Source organism: Neoarius graeffei, chromosome 26 (genome assembly GCF_027579695.1).
Source record: "Neoarius graeffei isolate fNeoGra1 chromosome 26, fNeoGra1.pri, whole genome shotgun sequence".
Lineage (NCBI taxonomy): Eukaryota > Metazoa > Chordata > Actinopteri > Siluriformes > Ariidae > Neoarius > Neoarius graeffei.
In genome coordinates, this window is record NC_083594.1 from 52218653 (window position 1) to 52242028 (window position 23376).

Consider the following 23376-nt stretch of genomic DNA (forward strand, 5'->3'; position numbering starts at 1 on the left):
CACAACACGTGACACACAATTTCATGCGTTACAGGTATTATATTGTCTTCTATCATAACACTCAACATGAGTCATTTCCACTACGGATATACACTAAGCACGTGCTAGCAATCTCCAAACCTGAGCTGGCTGATCCACTCAAAGTCATTAACGCTGGACACGGCATTCTCCACCAGTTTGGCAGCCACGTCTTTTGCGTGTACCTCGATCACGATGAGAGCAGAGAGAACAGCCCTCTGCATTTTTGACAGACGGCCTCGGACGAGCTGCACCAGGTCTCCCAGCTACCCACACACACACAGTTGTCATTTTCTCTCATTCTTCTCACATGTACAACACCAGATCATAACTGGATTCTCATCATACCTGTGTCTGGAGCTGAGGATACAAGCGCTTGGCGAGGTCTCCCTTCTCTAGAGACTCTGAAACTTCTGCAGTCCAGAAGGTTTGACATCCAGCAATCACCACCTGTCCCGGCCACGACAGCACCCACTTGGTACGGGGCACCTGGACAAAGCGGAAAAATAATTGATACCCAAATTCATTTCACGTTTCTGAATAAAAATAACAGAATCCAAAAGAAACAGGAAGTGTTACAGGAAGCATCTGGAGATTTTAGTTACATTGCAGGTTCACACAGATACTTCAGAATGAAATTTTTCCGATTTTTTTTTTTTTTGTTTCGAAAAGAGAATACAAAAGAGTAGAAAAGAGACGTCTTTCACTGGACAAGTATTTGTAATATAATAGTGAACTCGTTATGTACTTTACACGAGAGCGTATCAATCTGAAGTCTCCATGTGTGTGAAATGACTGAGAGGACCAGCTTGTGTGAACCCTGTAACACTGGTTGACCAAAAACGCTGAAATAATGAGAACTCCGGCCTGTCACTGATAGACTGACCTCTGGATAAGCCTTGACGGAACGCTCAATGTTGTCACGCAAACTCAGCTTCATGGACTTCTCCACACCACCCAGCCAGTTCTCCACATTCCCAGTAGGCCGCACGGGGTGGAGCAGCTGGACTTCCTCTCCCTCACTGGAGTACATGTGTGTGATTTGCAGGTCTTCTTGGAACTGGAGCTGTACATGACAAAAAACAACAACAACTACAGTCATATCTCAGGGAGGTTTACTGGATTTGGTTCAGCTCATTTAAAATTACTAATGTGCATTTGGGTGTAACTATGTGTGTGTGTGTGTGTGTGTGTGTGTGTGTGTGTACTTGTAGTAGACTTACCCGTGCAACATTCTCGAAGCATTTGCGTAGATGAGGCTGCACTGCTGTCGGGTCTTTGGTCTGAGACAGAATCTCTAATAGCTCATCATCAGACAGAAAGTAGAATCTAAAATCCAGGAAAGAGAAATATTAGGGCACGTCGGTCCAACCTTTATAACGAACCGTCATAGTAAATATCAAATCGTAAATGACACTAAATGATATTGTATAAAGATAACAAAGCTCCAGCACTGCTGAGTTCTTGAATCTGATTGGACAGATGATGTTGATTAATTTTCTGACAGCAGCTCTGACAGTAAAGGCCCGGTCCCACTGGCCGATGGACACAAAACATATGCAAAAAGGACACAGCGGACGAGCAAAATTTCGGGGGTGGCTCTATCCGTTTTCATCCGCTCCAGAAATGGACAAAATTGGCGAAAATTGGCGAAAACAGAACGGAAAAGAACGGACGTGGGTAGTATATAGCGGGGATGTTAAACGCATGTTCATAGGAAGCCTAGCGGATGAAAGCGGATGGAAGTGGATGACAGCTCCGAAGGGGTTACTGGTGATAACTGAGAAGCGGACGCATAGCAGAAAGAGCAGATGCGTAGCGGATGAAGGGGATGCATCACGTACACCTAACGGAAACAAAGGGGATGTTGCGCGGATGTATATCGGATGCAGACCGTTCACTGCGCATGCGGGGGGTATGAATTGCGTCTGCTCCGCGGATATAAAGGGATGCAGCACGCACGCCGTCAGCATAAAGCGGAAAGACGTGCTGGCGGCTACATCGATACATCTCTACTACTAGATGATTTTCTCCCCCTTTTTATACAAAATATCGATTGTCCGCTAGGTGTCCTTCTACATACTCTAGACATACTCCAGACATCCTAAATATACGAGATACATCCCAGATATAAAACGCTTTGTCCGTTTTGAATACTTTATATACGAGATGCATACGCTTACATCCTTTCTATTTCCGTGCTACTAACGATGAATAGACGTTTCATGTACCTTATCTTTCCTCCCTCTTTCCGTTTTCAGCTGCAGCGGATGTGAGTTGCAAGGATGCCCAGAGGATGCAGAGAGGATACAGCAGACGTTTAACGGATGATAACGGACATAGAACGTTTGTTGCTCGTATATGTCGCGGATTTACATTGTACACGGCGGAAAGTTCATCCGTTCTAAAAGTTTTGTGCAGCTCAAAACTTTTTGCGCGGATGAAATCACAGTGGACGGATGCTCGATGGATAGAGCGTATGAAGCACGTATGCATTGAGTACACAACGGATGCATAGCGTTTTCCAACGGATGGCAAAGATTTTTTTACGTTTTACATCCTCTTTGCATCCGTAAGTGCAGTGGGACCGGGCCTTAATACAGCTGTAAATAACAGGTTTATATCAATTCGCTCATTCGAATGTGCTTTCATTTCTACAGCAGCAGCTCCTTCATAGGGACCGATACTGTGGATGCTCACAGAACTGAAGGAAAAGAATTAACAGGTTTATAAATGAATAACGAACAGTTATTCCATGAAATCGGGTCGTACGTGAGCTGATAGCCGACGAGGAACGTAGCGTCGAGTTGGCTATAAGCCATGTACGACGAGATTGAGTGGAATAACTGCTTTATTCTATCCACAGTCACTGGATTTTGAAAAACAGAGCATTTTTATTTTTTGCAAATTCGATAAATTAATATTTTATACAAAACATCCGACAACATCGTTTCCACTTAGAACGTAAATAAACCGGAGAAATGACAAACAATTTGGGAAAAATGTAATAAAAATAATTCCTGAAAAATGTTTTTTAAAAAAAAAGGGTCTTCTTCTTTAGTTTTTTTTTTTTTTAACTTAAAGGTGCATTACTGCCACCGACTGGGCTGGAGTGTGAAACAGGAAATATTGGGGAGACAGGACAAAATTCTTTGAGCTATTTCTGTTTCTTTTAAATACCTGATAATTTTTGGGGTTTTGTTTTCGAGTAGAGTTTTTATTTTGTCCTCGGTTGGTTCAGCAACACGTGCCGCTATTTTGTTTTTCTCTACTCACGGTATATGAGCTGAGTAGAGTAGTAGCCTAGTAGTAGAGTAACCAATCAGAGCGTGCGATTGCTCATATCCAGTGAACATAGATGGAATAATTGTTAATATGGTGACGTTTTCTGGATGGAAAGTAGCTTTTTGTGGATGGAGTCTCCTGAAGTGCTTTGTAACAGTTAGTAAGTTTTCTACCTTGGGTGAGTTTTCAGGACTGCATTTTGTGCTTTAGGAGGGGGGGAAAAAAAAGATTGTTGAGGGAACAACTGTTTCTAGCAATACTATATTCATTCATCAGCAATAGCAGGAACTAACTTGACACCCTGACATGGATTGTTTTCCTCTAACAGCATGTGCAGAAGTGTTTTACTCCTTACACATTGATGATAGTTAATACATTACTGACCTGGGAAAGGCTCCGCGTTTGGTCTCGAGATATTCGCTCAGTCCTTTTTGCACCTGCTCCAGCAGCTTGTTACATTCTTCCAGATTATGCAGCAGACGCTGATCCGGGCAAAGCTCAATTACCTGTGTATGAGAGAGAGAAAGAGAATCACACACAAAAACAGACTTACACCCATTTCACCATAAATAGCTCCATAACTGAACACACAGGTATGCACATGTAAATACACAATCAGACACACACAAACTTGATAAAATACACATAGATACAGAACCTAAAACGGAAGACGCTGGAGAGAGCGAGAGCCCAAAATTACCTTATTGTTCTCGTACGCGGCCTTCATCACTTTCCTCCAGGTGCGCTCCATGGTCTGGTATCGCTTCCCCTCAACGGGCAGCTGCTGGTTAATGTCATCAGAGCTGAAGATGGGCTCCAGGTAGAGCCAAGAGCGCTGGCACATCAGCCACTCCTCCAACACATCCTGCCAATGGGAGTTAATCAAAACATGCTCAGAACGTACTGGAGCGATCAGACACCCAAAGATGGTTTTAAATTTATTTTATGAGGTGATCGTAGATCAGATTAGAATTGAGTGAGGAATGTTAATTGGGATAAATATCATGGTTATACCCGAGTCATCCTCAGCTTGCTCTCCCAAGTGTTGATTCTATCCTCAAACACCTTCTTGTAGGGAGAGAAGGACATGCTCTGGGTCATCACGATGTGGTCGTCCAGGAGCTGCGACACCTCGTCAGAACTCTTCATGATGTAGGTGCCCGTCTCCTTGTACGGTAAAACCTCAAGCGTGATCACTGACCACTCGCTTTGCATCTTATCCAGAGCCTAAATCACACACAGATGGAAATTATTAATCTGATCATGCTGTTCCATTCTCAGATCGGACTGGTCAGAACAGAAGGTGTTCCTTAATCAAACTCAATGACCTTGTAACCAAGGCTAATAATAAATGGATTAAGGAGACATTTGACAAAGAAAAACAAATAATCACTGATATGATTCAGCCTGGCGGCACGGTGGTGTAGTGGTTAGCGCTGTCGCCTCACAGCAAGAAGGTCTGGGTTCGAGCCCCGTAGCCGGCGAGGGCCTTTCTGTGTGGAGTTTGCATGTTCTCCCCGTGTCCGCGTGGGTTTCCTCCGGGTGCTCCGGTTTCCCCCACAGTCCAAAGACATGCAGGTTAGGTTAACTGGTGACTCTAAATTGACCGTAGGTGTGAATGTGAGTGTGAATGGTTGTCTGTGTCTATGTGTCAGCCCTGTGATGACCTGGCGACTTGTCCAGGGTGTACCCCGCCTTTCGCCCGTAGTCAGCTGGGATAGGCTCCAGCTTGCCTGCGACCCTGTAGAACAGGATAAAGCGGCTAGAGATGATGAGATGAGATGATTCAGCCTTCTGCAAAGAGATGATTCCGGATCATTTTATGGAGGGAGTCTCTAGTGTAACAGGCAATCTTCAGGTAAGAGATCTTTATGTTTTACGGGTTTCTTTGTCATTCCAAGGTTTTGGAAAATAATCAACTTAAGGGTGGCAATGACGCGTCATACCAGTGCAATGTTGTGAAGTTGGCTATTCTCCCACAACGGCAGGCCCTTTTATGACTTTTCCTTTTGTATATGTGCTGCGGTTATGTAAATTATATCCTGCCTCTTTTATCCTTTTTTATACATGTGTTTTATATCTGCGTTTTTCCCTTCTTCTTGTTTTATTCGTTGCACAGATGATGATTCAAGTGTCTTTTGTTCAGCATGAGGAAAGCAAAACCATACACAAGTTTTACATGAATCAGTCGAATTAATCGGTATGATATTTTGTTGCTTATTTCATCGGAGAGACATTCTATTCCGTTACATTACCTGTTCAATGGCGTACTCTTTGCCAGCCACCTCTGCAACCTTTGCAATCTCGTCGACATGCTGAAGCAGGTCCATGTCCAGGCAGTGGGAGAACGTAAGGCTGGCTTTGGGCATCACGCTCATGTTGAGGCATTCAGAAAGCAGCTTCCAGTGGCGGCTGCGCATGCCTGGGTTCCTCAGGCCCTGAATTAAGGGGATGTACACCTGGAACTTCTCAATCATGCCACGGACGGTGAAAGCCAGAGCTTGACAGGCTGTGAAATGCAGGAAAAATAAATAAGAATTGCTCTTCTTCTAAGTATATCTCAGATGTGTAGATGTAGTGAGTTCAGACAGCGGTCAATATGGCGGTTGCGTAATCAATGAATGCACCATTTTTCTTTCTTTCTTTCTTTTTTCAAATTTCATACCTTTTTAGGTGGGAGTTGTTTATACTTTTTATTGACGCTGCTCATAATCTGCTTCAATGATATTAATTTCCCCCATGTCTAAACATGCTCCAAACAAATTAATACACATTGCTTAATCTCTGGTTTAAATATGGATATATTCAACCTACTGTACGCACGCTCCAGACAACAGGATATTGAATGGTGGCCCCCTTATCAGTATTTGTATAAGTATAGAGCAAATGTGTCACCTTTGGTGAGATGACGGAGTGTCTGGCAGCTTGCATTTACGCATTAATAATACTACTGTCTGGCATTGGCAGAATTAAAACACTGTTTTGGGGTCTATTCAGTGTGAAACACAATTATATATGCAGATGAGGTTGAAATAAATTTAACCCCTTCATAAAGATTGTCATATTTTCATTAACTGCCAGAAGCATGGTTTGGGTCCATCAGATCACCACTCTGGTTCTATACACCTGTAAACCAGCACATATACCATGATGGACAGGTGTTTCTTCAGTCTGGCACCTAACTATATATGCAAATGAGGCTAAAATATGCTAATTTTCATTCTCCTTCATAAAAGGTTATTGTCACATTTTCATGAACTGCCAGAAGCTTGGTTCGTTAGGATCACTCCTCTAGTTCCTTACACCTGCACAAGTACTGTGATGTTGATCTGGTTCTTTCAGTCTGGCACCTAATTATATATACACAAACGAGGTTAAAATATGCTAATATGTATATTTCCTTCATGGTGTTTATAGCCACATTTTAAATGACTGCCAGAAGCACGATTTGGCTACTGAAAGCATTTTCAGTTGAACTTACTGGCAGAACATTAGATTTTTTTTTTTACATTATTTAGGCCGGGCAGCACGGTGGTGTAGTGGTTAGCGCTGTCGCCTCACAGCAAGAAGGTCCTGGGTTCGAGCCCCGGGGCCGGCGAGGGCCTTTCTGTGTGGAGTTTGCATGTTCTCCCCGTGTCCGCGTGTGTTTCCTCCGGGTGCTCCGGTTTCCCCCACAGTCCAAAGACATGCAGGTTAGGTTAACTGGTGACTCTAAATTGAGCGTAGGTGTGAATGTGAGTGTGAATGGTTGTCTGTGTCTATGTGTCAGCCCTGTGATGACCTGGCGACTTGTCCAGGGTGTACCCCGCCTTTCGCCCATAGTCAGCTGGGATAGGCTCCAGCTTGCCTGCGACCCTGTAGAACAGGATAAAGCGGCTAGAGATAATGAGATGAGATTATTTAGGCCTAATGAATGCATGTAGGCAAATTAGTCTGGATATACAAATTATGAGATATGCAAATTCGCTGGTTCAGTCATTTTAAGATGTTCATGGCACAAAGAAACTCATTCTCATCTCACTATCTCTAGCCGCTTTATCCTTCTACAGGGTCGCAGGCGAGCTGGACCCTATCCCAGCTGACTACGGGCGAAAGGCGGGGTACACCCTGGACGAGTCGCCAGGTCATCACAGGGCTGACACACAGACACAGACAACCATTCACACTCACATTCACACCTACGCTCAATTTAGAGTCACCAGTTAACCTAACCTGCATGTCTTTAGACTGTGGGGGAAACCGGAGCACCCGGAGGAAACCCACGTGGGCACGGGGAGAACATGCAAACTCCGCACAGAAAGGCCCTCGCTGGCCACGGGGCTCGAACCCGGACCTTCTTGCTGTGAGGCGACAGCGCTAACCACTACACCACCGTGCCGCCCACAAAGAAACTTCCAAACATAATTCAAGCAATAAAATAAAAAGAAAACCTATCAATATTACCATTTATCCTCATAAACCATATGTAAATTAGATACTTGTATGCTAATTAGTCTCATTAATTATGCATGGAGGTTTAAAAAAACAAACAAACATTGAAATGCCTGGATAAAACAACGTAGCACAGAAAATTATCAAATTTGGTAATTTAGTCATAAAAATACAGTTTTATTTAAAATTATTAGCATTTTTAAGCAACCATTGTTCCTTGCTCATTGCCTATTTTTTTTATCCAGGTCCATGCAATATCTGAGACCGAAAAATGTTCAGAAAAACTAAACTACTGGACCGATTTGCTTGTTTTTTTTTTTCAAATTAAACAGCAATTTCAAAGATAAATAATTTTTCATTTTTACATCTCTTAGCCATACTTCAAATTTCTATCTGAACTCCCTCGTGTATGTTTTACTTACACGGTATGTCTTTGAACAGTTTGACACATTTGTGCATGGTCTTGAAGGCATCGTTGACATTGCACTCCAGTTGTTCTGGGTCAATAAGGGACAGCGGGTCATTTAGCCAGCTGTCATGCCAACGTTGCCAATCAGATGTGGTCGTCCACAAGTCCCGGAAGGGCTGAAAGTCTCGATTAAGCTTTTGCAACCTGTCGTACTGGTCCACGGAAAATAAAGAAATAGAGATTGTGGATATATTTCTCTGCAAACTCTGGATCTCAGTCATAAGCGAGAAATGTAATGCAACATACGTTCGTAAGGGGGAGGCCAAAGAGGCGCTCACGGTTGTTGTAAACCTGCGCCAGGCCTTGACACTCCTTCAACTGCTTTGTAATACGACGCACTTCATTTGCCATTTCATGCGCACGATCGATGTCTGCGTAGGCAGAGAAGCCGGCAATCACCATCTAAAACACACACACACACACACAGACACACTTTAACCAAGTCACAGTCAAAAAGCATTTTCCCTGCTGTAAGAAGAATTTCAAATGAAAGGAGAACCACAAGTATGTGCAGGGAGTGACCTGTAGGGAGTCCAGACGCTCCAGGAAATCGCTCTGGTCGACCAGCTGAATCTTTTGGAAGCGGTCCTCATCCTCTTCATGCTGTACGCGCACCTTTTCAATCTGATCAAGGATCTTATTTGGCCAGGCCATCGCTGTCCATCTTCAGAGAACAAAAACATGTCTGTCATTCGTATCATGATCACTCACCAAACTGCCTGTTTTGTTTTTTCCTTTTTCAGACAGTAATAAAACAGAAGCTATGCGTATTGTCCAAGTGTACATTCGAGCCTATGCGATTGCTGCCTGGTCAGTAAATCCAAGTGACGATTTAGTAAAAAATAAAAAAATTTTAAAAACGCAACATACTTCCCACTGAAATCCTCATCTGTGAGATTGTAGAAGAATTCATCCATGAGGTTATAGTCATCCACGACTTTGGACAAGAATTCCTGTCAATGAATTTAAGCATTAGGAGACACAGAGGCGAAAAAAATGCATGAAACACACATTAGAGACAGAAGTTTAGCATGAAGTACGACAACTGTCATCATAAAGTAGATATTTAACATTTGTTCCATGAAATCAAGTCATACGAAAGCCATGTATGACGAGATTGAGTGGAAGAATTGTTTAATTCTATCCATATTTACTGGATTTTGAGAAACAGACCATTTTTATTTTTTGCAAATTCGATAAATAAAAACTTTATACAAAACGTCCGATAAAATAATTTCCGCTTAGGTGGACTTCTTAAAAATGTATCGATAGCTGCATGAATTGACTTCAGTGTTGTTTTTTGTAGAAAGTGCCACCTTGCTGTCGTACCGAAGTATAGAATAGCTTTAGACATTTATTTAATTCTTCCTTGGACATTTCAGTTCTGTAATTTTTAAAGTTTTAATGCTTAAAGATGAAGAATATAAACAAACCGGCGAAATGACAATAGCAATTTGTGAAAAATGTGATCAGAATAATTCTTGAAAAACAAGAAAAGATACATTCTTACCATCAAATACTTTTATTCCATATTTTGTTGCTTTTTTAGATTTTTGGGGGTTTTGTTTTCGAGTAGTTTTTATTCTGTCCTCGATCAGTTCAGCAACAAGCTCCGCCGTTTTGTCTTTCTCTACTCATGGTATATGAGCTGATAGCCTAGTCGTAGATTAACCAGTCAGAGCGCACGATTGTTCATCTCATCTCATTATCTCTAACCGCTTTATCCTTCTACAGGGTCGCAGGCAAGCTGGAGCCTATCCCAGCTGACTACGGGCGAAAGGCGGGGTACACCCTGGACAAGTCATCACAGGGCTGACACATAGACACAGACAACCATTCACACTCACATTCACACCTACGCTCAATTTAGAGTCACCAGTTAACCTAACCTGCATGTCTTTGGACTGTGGGGGAAACCGGAGCACCCGGAGGAAACCCACGCGGACACGGGGAGAACATGCAAACTCCGCACAGAAAGGCCCTCGCCGGCCACAGGGCTCGAACCCGGACCTTCTTGCTGTGAGGCGACAGCGCTAACCACTACACCACCGTGCCGCACGATTGTTCATATCCAGTGAATGTGGGTAGAATAATAAGTGAGAATATAAACCCAGGTAGTGGTTTACAATGCACTGTTTTGTTAGTCTTGTGGCCTTGGTGTATTGCTCCCTCTGTTATTTTGTATACAGATCAGTTTTTGTTTTGTTTTTTAAATGCCTTCCTGGTAAAATATAAACTGGTGTATATTTCCATCTTCTGGCTCTTTTGTCGGTCAAACCACAGCCCATCTTATTCAGAAGGCATATTTTATATCAGTACTGGTAGGGGCAATACAGTGAATCAATAAAGTGAAGTGACATCTGACCTACTGGTGCAATTTAGTCAGCATAACCAGCCATTTTGCGGAAAAAAAAATGTTAAAAAGAAATGTCTCTTTTACCTCATGGGCCTTTAACTTATCTGGGATCTGCTTCATCCATTCCCTCTGCTCTGCCAGCTCCTCGATATTGTTGGGCTTCTCATACAGCTTCCTGCTGATCTTCCTGCACTCTTCACATGCCTGAACCACAGAACGTATAAAAATTAAAATAAAAAAACAAAACACACATTTCTTCTTCAAATCAGATCCTGCATCGCCACAGCCTTTCATGATTTAGTGGTTCACCAGCTCACACAAACCTAAACGTTCATGAAATTGTGAACGTGTAAAGCAGAATACTGTGAAACTTGCCTCTGCCATTTGGTTGTGGAGCTTCAAAGCAAGGCGGTTAAGCACGGCTTTGGCTAAAGCCTGACATTTCTTCAGCAGGCTCTTCCTCACAGGCTCCACGTTCACCATGAAGGGCCCGATCATGATGGCGGAGGGGAGGGACTGTTCCAAAATTTCCTTCTGCTTCAGATACCTCACCACCGCCTCCTTCACCTCCAGAGTCGTGTTATATTCTTGACTGTAAAGCCAAACATACAGAGACACACAGATGTGCGTGATAAACACGCAAAAATAAATAAATAAATAAATAAATAAATAATAAAATGCTGTTTTATTTTCCTGCTTTAAAACTGTGAAGAAATTACACCAGTTTAACTCCACTAAAAAAAATGTACTCAGTCAGAGAGTCAGTCCCGTCTTTCAAACCTGTCTTTGTTCTCTCTGTAAAAACTAATGGAAAAATGCTGGTGACGCAAATTGGGATTTGGAGGCAATATGTACAGTGCTGAGCGTAAATGAGTGCACCCCTTTTGAAAAGTAACATTTTAAACAATATCTCAATGAACACAAGCAATTTCCAAAATGTTGACGAGACAAAGTTTAATATAACATCTGTTTAACTTATAACGTGAAAGTAAGGTTAATAATATAACTTAGATTACACTTTTTTTTTCAGTTTTACTCAAATTAGGGTGGTGCAAAAATGAGTACACCCCACAACAAAAACTCCTACATCTAGTACATTGTATGGCCTCCATGATTTTTAATGACAGCACCAAGTCTTCTAGGCATGGAATGAACAAGTTGGTGACATTTTGCAACATCAATATTTTTCCATTCTTCAACAATGACCTCTTTTAGTGACTGGATGCTGGATGGAGAGTGATGCTCAACTTGTCTCTTCAGAATTCCCCATAGGTGTTTGATTGGGTTCAGATCAGGAGACATACTTGGCCACTGAATCACTTTCACCCTGTTCTTCTTCAGAAATCCAACAGTGGCCTTAGATGTGTGTTTAGGATCATTGTCATGTTGGAAAAGTGCACGATGACCAAGGGCACGGAGTGATGGTAGCATCTTCTCTTTCAGTATAGAGCAATACATCTGTGAATTCATGATGCCATCAATGAAATGCAGCTCCCCGACACCAGCAGCACTCATGCAGCCCCACATAAGGACACTGCCACCACCATGTTTCACTGTAGGCACCAGGCATTTTTCTTTGTATTCCTCACCTTTGCGACGCCATACAGTTTTGAAGCCATCAGTTCCAAAAACATTTATCTTGGTCTCATCACTCCAGAGTATAGAGTCCCAGTAGTCTTCATCTTTGTCAGCATGGGCCCTGGCAAACTCTAGGCGGGCTTTTTTGTGCCTGGGCTTTAGAAGAGGCTTCTTTCGTGGACGGCATCCATGCATGCCGTTCCTCTGCAGTGTACGCCGTATTGTGTCACGGGAAATAGTCACCCCAGTTTGGCTTTCTACTTCTTTAGATAACTGCAGTGAACTTGCATGCTGATTTTCTTCAACCCTTCTCATCAGAAGACGCTCCTGTCGAGGTGTTAACTTCCGTGCGTCTCTGTGAGATGGTTGCAGTTCCATCTTTCTTAAATTTGTGTACCACTTTTGCTACAGTATTCTGACTGATAAGTAAAGCTTTGCTGATCTTCTTGTAGCCTTCATCTTTGTGGTGGAAAGAAATTATTTTCTTTGGGGAATTCTGAAGAGACAAGTTGAGCATCGCTCTCCATCCAGCATCCAGTCACTAAAAGAGGTCATTGTTGAAAATGGAAAAAGATTGATGCTGCAAAATGTCGCCAACTTGTTCATTCCATGCCTAGAAGACTTGGTGCGGTCATTAAAAATCATGGAGGCCATACAAAGTACCAGATGTAGTCGTTTTTGTTGTGGGGTGTACTCATTTTTGCACCACCCTAATTTGAGTAAAACTGAAAAATGTGTAATCTAAGTTATATTATTAACCTTACTTTCACGTTATAAGTTAAACAGATGTTATATTAAACTGTGTCTTGTCAAAATTTTGGAAATTGTTTGTGTTCATTGAGATATTGTTTAAAATGTTACTTTTCAAAGGTGGTGTACTCATTTACGCTGAGCACTGTATCTTCCACGACTTCTAGTGTAACATGAACAAGCTTCACATGCGTAAACCAAAGGAATCGAAAAAAAAAATAGAAAGTGATTGGTGGAGTTTAAATTGAGCTGTACTTTAAGAGGGTGTTGATGTCAGAGTTGTGAAGCTCGAGATGGCATTCGTATTCACGGGCGTAGGCTTGGAGAGGAATGGTGGCCCGGCACAGGGCATTGCCCACTGTCTCTCTCAGCTCCTTCACTGCTGGCTCCCACAGACACACTGACTCCAACAGTGGAACCCCGCTGATATACAAGTTCTTCATGACAAGCTAAGACAAACAGAGAGAACCAGACAGAAGGTTATGGAGCTACACAGGGCATCAATCATCAACAGTACAATATGTCACACCAAACCATTCTGAATCACACTTGATCAGTGATGTGGAAGTCACCTTGTGCAGCTGAGGGAGATTATGAGTGCAGAGGACGCCTTTGTTGAATAAACTGATGACGGACGTCTCAAAGTTCTTGAGAGGGGGGCTGTAATGGACCCCGGTCTCGTCCAGGACCAGGTCCACAACAAATACTGGGTGCTTCTTTGGTCTGTAAACACATCATTGTGTAAAATTATGTTTGGAGAATTATATCCAGCGTTAAAGAGGATATCCTGGTATTATGCTGTCCACATTCACTGGATATGAGTAACTGCATGCTCTGTTTGGCTACTCTACTACGAGGATATCAGCTCATATACCCTGAGTAGAGAAAAACAAAATGGTGGCGCGCATCAAGTCAGATATATCACTTTATCATCAAGTATTGAAAAGAAACAAATAGCTTAAAGAACATAGCTCCGCCACCAATATCTCCTGTTCCACACTCCAGCCTAGTTGGTGGCAGTAATGCAGCTTTAAGTTGGTTTGCCAACCTCCAAAAAACCCTAAAGAAGTAGAAAATAATGGCAGAGCGTGTTGCTGAACCAACCGAGGACAAAATAAAAACTCTATTCGAAAACAAACCCCAAACTAGATAGAACTCGACGCCAACGGCGTCGATGGGGATGCCTCCGCCCGGTAGACCACACGCCTTATTAAGTTGTGATTTGGGGATGGAGATTTGACCTCACAGTAATCTTGACCTGGTGAAATTACTTGTATTAGCCTTGGAGATATTGTGTTCACAAGGTTTTCGGACAGACATTTGACCTCACAGTGACCTTGACCTTAGACCTTTTGACCTCAAAATCTAATCAGTTTATCTTTGTTCCCAAGCGCACAAATGGTGAAAGTTTGGTGAAATTCTTTTCATCTGCCTTGGAGATATTGTGTTCACAAGGTTTTCGGACAGACATTTGACCTCACAGTGACCTTGACCTTAGACCTATTGATCTCAAAATCTAATCAGTTCATATTTGTCCCAAAGCGCACAAATGGTGAAAGTTTGGTGAAATTCCTTTCATTAGCCTTTGAGATATCGCGTTCACAAGGTTTCAGGACGGACGCACGGACGGACAACCCAAAAACATAATGCCTCCTGCACCTTACGGTGGCGGAGGCATAAAAATACAACAACAACAAAAAAAAGCAACAAAATATGGAATGAAAGTATTTCATGGTAAGAACGTATCCTTTTTATTTTTCAAGAATTATTATTATCATCACCACATTTTTCGCAAATTGCTGCTGTCATTTCGCCGGATTGTTTACATTCTAAGTGGAAATTATTTTGTCAGACATTTCATATAAAGCTTTTGTTGATCGAGTTTGCAAAAAATAAAAATGTTCCGTTTCTCAAAATCCAGTGAATGTGGATAGAATAAAACAGTTATTCCACTCAATCTCGTCGTACACGGCTTATAGCTATCAGCTCATGTACGACTCGATTTCATGGAATAACTGTTAATTGTACATTTAATCGGCCTCTGTGCTTGACTGATTCATGTTACCTGGCCACTCCCACTTCACTACTCCTTAATCGAAGGAACGTGTCACGTGAACAAAACACAGAGTCTGTCTCCCTATGTGCATTCTTAAATCTAATCGTTTTTACAGAGGGCCTTGGAAATACAACATCTTCTCATTAACTTTTTCTTCTCAGGTCGAACATCTGTGAGCAACAATAATCTACGAGCCAAAAACACACTGTCTCACTTGTAGGGACTGTGGATGAAGTCAGCACCCCAGGTGAGATCTGGGGGGCAGGAAAGCACACTGTGGCAGGCGTCTAAGACCAGTTGAACCAGGCTGTTGAGAGAGTTCTGCACCAAGAATCGCAGGGAGTCCTGGAGTGTGTAGCGTATCTGCGTCATCAAGTGAGACATCTTGGACATGCAGTACACCTGCCAGCATGACTCGGTTAACTTGTACCAGCCAGGCCCGGAGTCACGCAGGCTGGACTCGATCCCGTAACACAGATCGGTGATCCAGGTTTCACGCAGGAAGTTCTGCACCTGAATGGGGATAAAGTAGGGTCAGTGAAAACACATTACTGTGTGTATAAATACATACATGTTCATAAGTGTAGTGTTGTTACATGTGTGTGCATCTGCGACTGGGCCAGCTCAAACTCTTCCAGGCGTACAGGCTTGTTAAAGGTGACGTGGAAGAGGTTCATGGCTGCCACCCTGTTACACTCAGCTCGAACCCAAGATAAAGCAGAGATCACTTCTGGCTTCGTGAGCAGGGAGAAGACGATGAATCTGGCACGGTTCGTCTCAAATGGGTAGTCTGGTATCGACACACAACCTGTACAAAGGGGCGTTATCGGTGTTTCACAAGAGAGACAGCAACATCTACAGATACATTTCCAAGTGTCCATACACGCGCACACACACCTTTGTTGGGCACTCTCTCTGGTTCTTTCTCAGGCAGTGTGATGTTGGAGAACTCTTTCGGGTTGGCCTGCACAAGCTTGTCAAAGGTCATTCGGTTCATGGTGAAGTCATAGGCCAAGTGAACCTCTTTCTCGAGACGTTCCATGCACTGCGGCAGACTGTGTTTCATGCAAGCACACACATCACAAGCACATCTGACATTTGCTCTACAAACAGCACATTTGTATATATAGGTAGTGAAAAACCCTGCTGTCGCTGCTGACTGTATAAACTGAAATGATAAAAAGTCTTATTCATATTAATCCAGGGCGGCACGGTGGTGTAGTGGTTAGCGCTGTCGCCTCACAGCAAGAAGGTCCGGGTTCGAGCCCCGTGGCCGGCGAGGGCCTTTCTGTGCGGAGTTTGCATGTTCTCCCCGTGTCCGCGTGGGTTTCCTCCGGGTGCTCCGGTTTCCCCCACAGTCCAAAGACATGCAGGTTAGGTTAACTGGTGACTCTAAATTGACCGTAGGTGTGAATGTGAGTGTGAATGGTTGTCTGTGTCTATGTGTCAGCCCTGTGACGACCTGGCGACTTGTCCAGGGTGTACCCCGCCTTTTGCCCGTAGTCAGCTGGGATAGGCTCCAGCTTGCCTGCGACCCTGTAGAACAGGATAAAGCAGCTACAGATAATGAGATGAGATATTAATCCAACATTTTTAACCCAGCATACCGATGCTAGGCTCTGTGGGTGGAAAGCTCAGGAATTAAAAAAGCTCATAGTTCCAATTTGCATCATGTGAGCCAAATGTACAGTATATCACACTTAAATAGCTGAATTAAGTTCCTAAAATTGAACTGTGCAACCTGGAACTTATTTTTACAATAAAAAGGATTCCAGAGAACCCCTGTTGTTGTTCATGTTAATTTTGTCCTTATTTTCATCCTTTAAAAAAAAAACCCAACATTTTACGATATTTTAGTACTACTTTTACATTCTAAGATTGTCCTCCCACTCCGGGTCTCTCACCATGGGAACTGGAGTCCTGGAGTGCTGAGGGTGAAGGATTTGATGTTCTGGAGGCTGGCGGGCTGCAGTGTGGGGGTCCCATGATAGACTGGCATGCAGTCGACAGACAGATGGTAGAGCAGCAGAGCCTCGGTGTTGTGCCTGGCTCTGCAGGCAAACTGGACCCTCTGAGCAAAGATCCTGGGATCCTCAGCGCAGAACTGCAGCCGGATCCGTGGAATCCAGTACTGATTTGGCTGCAGAGGGCCTGAGAGGAACAACCAGAGAGAGAGAGAGAGAGAGCGAGAGAGAGAGACTGAGATCATCAGATCATTGACTTATGATTAACGAACTATGAACAGTTTAATCCACAATTTAGAGAGCATTCTATCCAATTCAAACAGATAATGTCTTTCACTTCTGTTTTCTTTTCTGTGAAGCCTTCAAAAAAAAAAAGTACAAAATTGCTTACAGGAGCTAAATGCTTGTGTTCTAAAAGGGAACCTTCCCAGTTGAGGGGTCATATGATTGACGTATGCCTCCTTGGCATGACTGCTTTATGTTTAAGCTCCACATCATTTGCTTTGAGCAGAAATGAAAAATATAGGTGACCCTACCCTTAAATTCCAGAAATAGCAAATCTTGCTACCTTGAAATTGTTCTCTTTGGCACTTGCCTTGGTTTCTTTGTGCTCGACCCAAAAGAGGTTTGCCCTTGCTGTCTCTCACACAGCCATTTTGATCTACTTTTTGCACCAGGTACTGCCTCTTCTCTGGGCTGTAATCTAGAACCCCAACAGATTGCCACGTGTACTCTGGAAACAGAGAGAGGGCCACAGTTATTTTCTCGACCACAGTCAAATCCAACTTAAAGAATAAAACAGAAACGTTTCCACAGATTCAGTTTAATGCAATGCTGTTATCTGCGAGTAAAAAGCTCTGACAGAACTCTGGTTTGAGAATGCTCTGTACCAGCTGATTTGGTCTCAAGTGTCGGCAGAAAAGCTTTGGCAGGAACAGGTTTTCGGTCACTCGAGCCCTGCTCACAGCCCAGAGCCAGCCAGTTCTCAGGTGTGCGGCAATCAAAGTCCTCGTTATCAAATATCTGGAAAGTTATATGAATGAACCCAAACACGATTAAAAGGTCCACAGATTCTTCAGTACGCAAGGAAGAAGGATATCAGACATGCAAATTCATCCTAATGCACTATAACCTCTCTGGAGACACTGAGAATAGTCTTACCTCCAGGGGCAGGTACTTAACAACTGGTGAGCTGGGGGTTTGAGAGGTAGACAGACAGGAGCTCTCTGGTTGATCCTCACTGCTTGTGGTTCTGGGTATCAGCTGATTGGAATCAATGCCAAGGTCAGTCAGAAGCTGGGCGATGTCTAACTTCAGATACTCCCGTTTTAGTCTAAATAAATAAATAAAGGCAACATCTTTTACACCATCAGGGCAACTTATTCATCTTACTTGTTGTACTCCATGTATGGCCTTGTTAAAAAAAAAAAATCTAAGCTCACTTTGAAGAATAGAAAAGTCAACTATAAATTAACAATAACTATTAATTATAAATTATGAATCAATAGAAACAAACCATGACACTTTAACAAAACGCTCTACCCGTCATCTCTACTATGTATTCATTGTACTGAAACCCAAGTACATCACAGCCTGTCTCCTCAAAAATCAAACCCTTAAAGTGCCATTCCACCATTGGATGTATTTTTTTGGCATAAAATACAATATATTTTATGACAACATGACTAGACAGAGAAATCTTTTAGCTTCAAAATGATATATCAAACATAATTTTTTGACAACGACAAGTATATTAATTTTGCGACCAAAGTCACCTACCCTTTTAATTTCCGCGCGGTAGTGAAACGTGATGTCATCGGCAGGTTCCCCTTCTTGTGTACCACGTCACGTGTGGCGTGGCACAGATTATCAGCAATGGCGGATAGAACGCGATTGTCAGCTTCGGAAAAGAAGCGAAGGAAAATAGCAAGTGATGCCCAAAGGAGACGGTCGATGGTGAATATCGGCACAGCAATCGACAAGTGGAAATCGCGTTCTATCCGCCATTGCTGATAATCTGTGCCACGTCACACGTGACATGGTACACAAGAAGGGGAACCTGCCGATGACATCACGTTTCACTACCGCGCGGAAATTAAAAGGGTAGGTGACTTTGGTCGCAAAATTAACATACTTGTCGTTGTCAAAAAATTATGTTTGATATATCATTTTGAAGCTAAAAGATTTCTCTGTCTAGTCATGTTGTCATAAAATATATTGTATTTTATGCCAAAGAATACATCCAATGGTGGAATGGCACTTTAAATTATTTTCATAATCACTCTGTCATTGCTAATTCTTCTCACTTTTCGATCTGGATCTTGCGGGGCCACCGGCCACGCGAGCTGACGTAGGGCAGCTGTACTTTCGGTTTGTATGCTCCTGAGGGAAAGTCTGTCTCCTGCAGGATCTGGGTGGTTGGTCCATGTCTGTCCTTTTGTATGACACTGAACAGGTCAGCGGGGGTCTGGAAAGTGTTTGCTACGATGGAAGAAAAATATGAGCTGACTAATATGGAATAGAAAAGAATGTATATTTAATTTCCACACTTAAAAATTGAGGATGTGTTAGATAAGAATAGTTTAACAAAACAAAAAAAATACTGAAAATGGAGTCACTAGTTAACCAGACATCTCTCTCATTTCCTTAAATGGTTGAACACATTGAGACATTGAACAGTTTTACCTTTCGGAGCGCATGAGGCACAACCAGCCTGCCACAGCAAACTCCTCTGGATCGCTAAGCCCTGTGGGCAACAATACACAAAGCACAGACTGTCAGTAATTTGGACTCGGGCAATAAAACTCTACATCCAACAGAAAGAGAAACAGAGATTAAAAGAAGAGCATTTCTTCATGTTTTGATTATGCTTCATTGCTTCCTTTCCTCTCTCCTTCCTTTGAGGAGAGAAAAGGAAAGGAAGAGATGTAAATACAAAATGCCAGGGCAGAGAAATTAACAGTAAATCTCTCTTTTTTTTGCCAAACAAGATGTCATTTCTCATTAAATCACAACATGAATGATCTGTTTGATAGAAATTTGGGTACTTGCTGTTGTTTTTCCTTTAGGTTCTTATTTATACCAGTTGTCTTTTAATTTTATCATTGCTATTAACTTTTACAGACATCACCAATCTGAGAATCAGTATCAGGCTGACATCAGGTTTAAAATAAAAAATAAAAAAAAAAATTGTGGATTGGATGTCATGAGAAAAGAGAAAGAATTTCAGCCGTTTGTGTAAAAAAAAACTGAAAAGATTGGAGTTGGATTTGGAAGAGTGAGGATTGATATTTATAATATTGACACTTTTTACTTTCTCATATTTGTATTTTATTATTATGTTTGCCAGATAAATTATTTTTGTGTGAAAGAGTTTTATTGTGTCAGTCATGTTTTACTGAAGTATGTCTGTATTTTTCTGCATGATTTGTAAACTTAAGTTCTTCAGTTAAAAAAAGCTGAGTGGGTTTTAAAAGGAAAAAAATATATATTTGATGAAGTATCGATATCAGTGATCGCTCGAAGTTTCTCGATCGGTATCGGCATTGGAAAAGAAAAAGCGACATCAGTTTTGTAATTATTTTCATTATCTGCTTGTTTTTCTAATTACGAGATTTCTAAAACCAGTTTCAAGAAATCCTGTGAAGCCTGGAGAGAATAACAGAATAACACTTGGAAAGGATCTTAGACTTTTCTACATGCACAGCATTTCAAACTTCGACATTTTACACTTTTATCGGTTTTGTCACAAATATGTCCAGAAAACCGTTCCAAATGTATCCCAGTCCCTGAAACGATATTCAGACAAAGATGATGAACCCAGCTGGTGGTATACGATACGAGATATTGTGTATTACCAGGAATATAAGACATCATCTCTGACAGTAAGCAGCTGTGTGGAATAAAACAATCTCTGTATCTCTGAGCACATTTAAAGCACTGGGTTTTGTTTTGGGGTTTTTGAATAATTGACTTGAATTCATTTCCAGGTTATTATGTGAAGGATGTAAGATTGTTAGATCAAGAAGGAACCACTTAGAGGATTGGGAAGCAACCAGAGAGAAAAACAGAAGAGTTGATCTTTACTGAGAGGCAGGAACTGGATGGCTTTACCCGTTCATGTGGTATCGCTGCGATCGTTTCAGGAGGATGTGGAAGGAAGCTGTCAAATCCATGAGGAAGGTTCTGATGCACTGGTCCTGAGTCCATTTCCTGAATCCGGGACAGGGATGATAAAAGGTTAAAAAGGTTGCCTGATTATGATGTGTTGAAAGGTTCACCAAGAGTTCACATGATATTCCATGAAATTAATTCAGAGAACTTGTTTACTCTTCAAACATTATGCCACAAATGGATAATTTAACTGTAAACGTCAATTAACCAGGAAGCTTTAATTAGCCAGTCTTCATTAATTCATTAGAAATTTATTAAAATTCAAACCTTATACACAAATAAAATGTCCAAAATATTCTACTCTACCAATATTTCCCAATGCATACCTTTTATCACCTATAAATATTATAATTAGCAAATTATCTGTTGTTCATGAACTTTCCAGTCCTTCAAAAGTCGGTTTTTCGACCTCAACTACAACGATAGCAACAGTTGCTAAGGAAGTAGTTTTAATTTGCCAGGAAGTGACACAACATTCATTCATAAGAAATGGACTAAAATTCAGAACCAGAATCAGAACCAGATCCGTGTTGATTGGCCAAGGATGCTGACACACACTCAGTCATGATTGGACGAGGTGGAACAAAATAATATCGAGGAATATTTACTTGCAAGATATTTTGTGAAAACCGATCAATAATTATTTGAACATTCTTTTGTGTGTGTATATATATACTGATTATGAAGTTCACGTGACGTTGACAAAAGTGCGAGTAACTGCGCATGGGCAAACCATGATTGACAGGAAATTGGCTTCCTACTGTAATGCGCATGCGCAGAACATGATTTCTTTGCAGCTCGTTCAGCCAATCAAAACGGCGTAATAATAATAATAATAATTTGACTCATAAAAGGAATTTGGTTCCGGCAGTTGGTGTTTCTCAAACGAGACAGAAAAGGAAAAAGAAAAAGAAAAGAGAGATGGGGGAATGAATATATTTATATGTTTTAAAAAATGGAAAGTGAAATTAAATTCAGCGACTCTCAAGTCCATTCTGCTGCTGGTAAACTGTAAACTTAAATTAGCCAGTCAGTGACAGGTCATTAATTCATTAGAAATGGATTAAAATTCAAAACGTACACACAAGTAAAATGTTCTACCTTCCCAATATTTCTCAATTCATACCTTTTATCACCTGTAAATATTACAATGAGCAAATTATCTGTTGCTAATGAACTTTCCAGTCCTTCAGAAATCTGTTTTTCAACCGCAACTCCAACGATAGCAACAGTTGCTAAGGAAGTGCCATTCCCAGTGCTGAGGGGGTAAACCTAGGATCAAACCATTTTCTCAGCAGAAGGGGGTGTACAGTCAGTGAAAGAAGTATGGCAAAGTATGAAGTTATTCTCGCAACATACAATATTTTTTTTTAGAAGTTTACTTTTAAGTTAGATAATTTTCTGCAAAACACTGGGGGCGGGGGGGATGTTAAGTATTGGCACCCCTGCAATTAATATTTGGTGATGCATCCCCTGCACATCACAAACTTTATTTATTTATTGTAAGTAATATGCAAATCAAGGGCGGCACGGTGGTGTAGTGGTTAGCGCTGTCGCCTCACAGCAAGAAGGTCCGGGTTCGAGCCCCGTGGCCGGCGAGGGCCTTTCTGTGCGGAGTTTGCATGTTCTCCCCGTGTCCGCGTGGGTTTCCTCCGGGTGCTCCGGTTTCCCCCACAGTCCAAAGACATGCAGGTTAGGTTAACTGGTGACTCTAAATTGAGCGTAGGTGTGAATGTGAGTGTGAATGGTTGTCTGTGTCTATGTGTCAGCCCTGTGATGACCTGGCGACTTGTCCAGGGTGTACCCCGCCTTTCGCCCGTAGTCAGCTGGGATAGGCTCCAGCTTGCCTGCGACCCTGTAGAAGGATAAAGCGGCTAGAGATGATGAGATGAGATGAATATGCAAATTAATTTTTTCGCGGTCCGGTTTCCATCAAATCCTGCTCTCTGACTGGCTGGCGAGCTGGTCCGTATCTTACACTACGGACTCCAGTTACTGACCCTGGTTACGGACCTCTGGCGACTCACTCGTTCACAACAACAAACATAGTAGCAATTTTTTGTCAACATTTATTTTCGCATATCTCAGGAGAATAGCATTAATTTTACACCATGGATAGCGATAATGACAGTGTTCACAGCGAAAGCGAGGTTTACTACCCTGAGGAAGAAGAAATAAAATAAAACATTGCAGGAGAAAGCTAAAAACCTGTAACTGTTGCTAACGCTGAGCAAAAACATGGCTGAATCCTGAATGACTCAATTTTGTATAAATAGGGGACTACATAGGTGGCAAA

At 42.0% G+C, this 23376-nt stretch overlaps 1 protein-coding gene across 1 annotated transcript in view; it reads right to left on the reverse strand.

The window, feature by feature from the left end:
• dnah1 (dynein, axonemal, heavy chain 1) overlaps positions 1–21116 on the reverse strand; it is a 64834-nt gene extending 43718 nt beyond the window's left edge. Inside the window, exons 1-26 of the mRNA XM_060910212.1 lie at positions 21021–21116; positions 19593–19713; positions 19214–19388; positions 18069–18240; positions 17779–17930; positions 17503–17645; positions 16848–17094; positions 15841–15998; positions 15540–15751; positions 15158–15456; positions 13460–13610; positions 13143–13336; positions 10935–11160; positions 10644–10763; positions 9074–9156; positions 8726–8867; positions 8450–8605; positions 8157–8355; positions 5559–5812; positions 4318–4530; positions 4004–4168; positions 3688–3809; positions 1242–1347; positions 905–1084; positions 367–507; positions 121–284 (exon numbers count right to left, since the gene is read on the reverse strand). Coding sequence (XP_060766195.1) covers positions 121–284; positions 367–507; positions 905–1084; positions 1242–1347; positions 3688–3809; positions 4004–4168; positions 4318–4530; positions 5559–5812; positions 8157–8355; positions 8450–8605; positions 8726–8867; positions 9074–9156; positions 10644–10763; positions 10935–11160; positions 13143–13336; positions 13460–13610; positions 15158–15456; positions 15540–15751; positions 15841–15998; positions 16848–17094; positions 17503–17645; positions 17779–17930; positions 18069–18240; positions 19214–19388; positions 19593–19713; positions 21021–21116 — 4391 coding nt within the window. The remainder of the gene's footprint in view (positions 1–120; positions 285–366; positions 508–904; positions 1085–1241; positions 1348–3687; positions 3810–4003; positions 4169–4317; positions 4531–5558; positions 5813–8156; positions 8356–8449; positions 8606–8725; positions 8868–9073; positions 9157–10643; positions 10764–10934; positions 11161–13142; positions 13337–13459; positions 13611–15157; positions 15457–15539; positions 15752–15840; positions 15999–16847; positions 17095–17502; positions 17646–17778; positions 17931–18068; positions 18241–19213; positions 19389–19592; positions 19714–21020) is intronic.
• Positions 21117–23376: the final 2260 nt, after the last annotated feature.